General features: G+C 46.3%; 1 protein-coding gene across 1 annotated transcript in view; it reads left to right on the plus strand.

The window, feature by feature from the left end:
* Nucleotides 1-2,739, plus strand: part of LOC101855221 (exostosin-like 3) — a gene marked incomplete in the record, with an annotated part of 15,377 nt that extends 12,638 nt beyond the window's left edge. Inside the window, 2 exon segments of the mRNA XM_013089289.2 lie at nucleotides 1-127; nucleotides 1,410-2,739. Coding sequence (XP_012944743.1) covers nucleotides 1-127; nucleotides 1,410-1,619 — 337 coding nt within the window.
* Nucleotides 2,740-3,734: the final 995 nt, after the last annotated feature.

Consider the following 3,734-nt stretch of genomic DNA (forward strand, 5'->3'; position numbering starts at 1 on the left):
TTACGCGTACCAGTACAGCTATGTGATGCCTCAAGCCATCCGAGACAAAGTGGACGAATACATGAACTGTGAGGACATCGCCATGAACTTCCTGGTCGCTCACATCACCCGCAAACCGCCCGTCAAGGTAACAAGGAGAATTAGCATGATAATAATGATGATAATAATAATAATAATAGAGATAATAATAATAATGAAAATAAAAATAGTAATAGTAAATCTAAGAATATTACCCCCCTTCTTATGGCGTACCTGGTACGTCAGGAAAGTGTGTAATGTTTAGCGCTGTGCCGTGTCGTGTACACCACGGAAGTTGGCAAAAGGTGCCGATCCTGGTTGCCTTTATGACGTTACGTGTACGCCATGCTAATAACCTGGCTCTAATTCTTCTGTACGCAGTTTTAGCAACAATCACTGCCAAGATTCGTATTCAGGAATAAAAGACACGCATATCTGTACCAAAATTGCTAGCAGTTCTTTACTGCTAGGCTTACAAGTGATCGATTAACGTAGATCAAGGCTTGTGGGCGGCTAAGTGCTCTCGTAAAACGTAAACATCGAAATGACCTTAAAAGGGCAAAAAAATTCACTTTTTTCCAAAGATTTGCAGTTTATTGGCAACTATGACTCGCATGGGAGGAACTGGGGGGTGAGAAAAGGGAGAAGACTCGGAGTCCAAAATATGTCACGTGTGTGCTAGATCTAGACTGTTCGTCCACACCACTGAGACGTTAGACGTCCACTACCACTGAGACGTTAGACGTCCACTACCACTGAGACGTTAGACGTCCACTACCACCGAGACATTAGACGTCCACTACCACTGAGACATTACGCGGATACTGTATCCCTCTCAGCCCTGGGTCTGTCTGTTGGGATGTTGTATCCCTCTCAGCCCTGGTCTGTCTGCTGGGATACTGTATCCTTCTCAGCCCGGGTCTGTCTGCTGGGATACTGTATCCCTCTCAGCCCAGGTCTGACTGCTGGGATGTTGTATCCCTCTCAGCCCAGGTCTGTCTGCTGGGATACTGTATCCCTCTCAGCCCGGGTCTGTCTGCTGGGATACTGTATCCCTCTCAGCCCGGGTCTGTCTGCTGGGATACTGTATCCCTCTCAGCCCGGGTCTGTCTGCTGGGATACTGTATCCCTCTCAGCCCTGGTCTGTCTGCTAGGATACTGTATCCCTCTCAGCCCGGGTCTGTCTGCTGGGATACTGTATCCCTCTCAGCCCGGGTCTGTCTGCTGGGATACTGTATCCCTCTCAGCCCGGGTCTGTCTGCTGGGATACTGTATCCCTCCCCACCTCCTAAATGATCTAAATTGTGTTGAGGGGGACGTAAAAAACACTACATTATTTTAAGAACTAAATCCCACACTAACCTCTCCCCTTTGACCCGTTGACCCCCCAGGTGACCTCGCGGTGGACGTTCCGCTGCCCCGGCTGCCCGTCCACTCTCTCCAGCAACTCGAGCCACTTCGAGGAGCGCCACCGCTGCATCAACTTCTTCTCCCAGGTCTACGGCTACATGCCGCTGCTCTACACGCAGTACCGCGTCGACTCGGTGCTCTTCAAAACACGCATCTCCCACGACAAGACCAAGTGTTTCAAGTACATCTAGCTGCCACGTACACCTGGAGGCTACATACACCTGGAGGCTACATACACCTGGAGAATCTATACACACACAATTGTGCTACATACACCTGGAGAATCTATACACACACAATTGTGCTACATACACCTGGAGAATCTATACACTCACAATTGTGCTACATACACCTGGAGAATCTATACACTCACAATTGTGCTACATACACCTGGAGAGTTTATACACTCACAATTGTGCTACATACACCTGGAGAATCTATACACTCACAATTGTGCTACATACACCTGGAGAGTTTATACACTCACAATTGTGCTACATACACCTGGAGGCTACATACACCTGGAGAATCTATACACTCACAATTGTGCCTGGTGCCGGTACAACGACTACTGTTTGTGCTTGTTTCAAGGACATCTAGAACCGTGCTCCTCGCGTGGAAAGTGGGGCTTTTCAATCCTATGGAGGCAAGCGGCCGTTTTGTCGTAGCTGGTGACATGATTACCTCACTGGACGTCTCTGTGAGCAGGCCAGTGTGTGGGCGGAGCTTGTGTTGTGGTGGGTTCTCCTGGACTCCTCTCAGTCACAGAGGGGACCTGTCAGCCGAGCTGTTCTATTCCCTGAGGGGACCTGTCAGCCGGGCTGTTCTATTCCCTGAGGGGACCTGTCAGCCGGGCTGTTCTATTCCCTGAGGGGACCTGTCAGCCGGGCTGTTCTATTCCCTGAGGAGACCTGTCAGCCGGGCTGTTCTATTCACTGAGTGGACTGGCTGTTCTATTCCCTGAGGGGACTGGCTGTTCTATTCCCTGAGGGGACTGGCTGTTCTATTCCCTGAGGGGACTGGCTGTTCTATTCACTGAGTGGACTGGCTGTTCTATTCACTGAGTGGACTGGCCGTTCTATTCACTGAGTGGACTGGCCGTTCTATTCACTGAGTGGACTGGCCGTTCTATTCACTGAGTGGACTGGCTGTTCAATTCACTGAGTGGACTGGCTGTTCTATTTACTGAGTGGACTGGCTGTTCTATTCACTGAGTGGACTGTCTGCCTGGCAGCAGTCGGGATAAAAAGTCAGTCAGCTCGCTGTGGAGAGAGAGAGTGTACGAGAGAGAGAGTGTGCCCGTTTTGTGGAGAGAGAGAGAGAGAGAGAGAGTGTGCACATTTTGTGGAGAGAGAGAGTGTGCACATTTTGTAGAGAGAGTGTGTGCACGTTTTGTAGAGAGAGAAAGAGAGTGTGTGTGCACATTTTGTAGAGAGAGAGAGAGTGTGTGTATGCACGTTTTGTAGAGAGAGAGAGAGAGTGTGTGCATGTTTTGTGAACTGAGGATTTGTGTGTTGCTGATGTATTCAATACCAAGCCGACACCTTCATTGTTATATCTCATGTTGAAATATCTCATCTCCAGGTTGCATATATATATATATATATATATATATATATATATATAGTGTAAACTGCCGTAGGTGCTGCGAGACTTGGGTGCAGTCACTTTCACTTTCATTGTGGTAGAAAGAAAGATGTTCGAGTGAACCAAAATGAACAGAGCACCCACCCCCACCCATACATTTGGGTACAGACAGACATTTGGATACGGACAGACATTTGGGTACAGACAGACAGACATTTGGGTACAGACAGACATTTGGATACAGACAGACATTTGGATACAGACAGACAGACATTTGGGTACAGACAGACATTTGGATACAGACAGACATTTGGGTACAGACAGACATTTGGGTACAGACAGACATTTGGATACAGGCTCCGTCCGCTCTGTCAGACTCACTTTTGGACCACATGAACCGACTGCTGCACTAGAAAATGTATATATCAGTGATTATATATTCTGTGTACCTGATATATATATATATATATATATATATATATATATATATATATATCAGTGATGATATATTCTGTGTACCTGATATATATATATATATATATATCGGTGATGATATATTCTGTGTACCTGATATATATATATATATATATATCAGTGATGATATATTCTGTGTACCATATATCAGTGATGATATACTCTGTGTACCTGATATATATATATATCAGTGATGATATATTCTATGTACCTGATATATATATCAGTGATGATATATTCTGTGT

The sequence above is a fragment of the Aplysia californica genome, unplaced genomic scaffold, assembly GCF_000002075.1.
Source record: "Aplysia californica isolate F4 #8 unplaced genomic scaffold, AplCal3.0 scaffold00918, whole genome shotgun sequence".
Lineage (NCBI taxonomy): Eukaryota > Metazoa > Mollusca > Gastropoda > Aplysiida > Aplysiidae > Aplysia > Aplysia californica.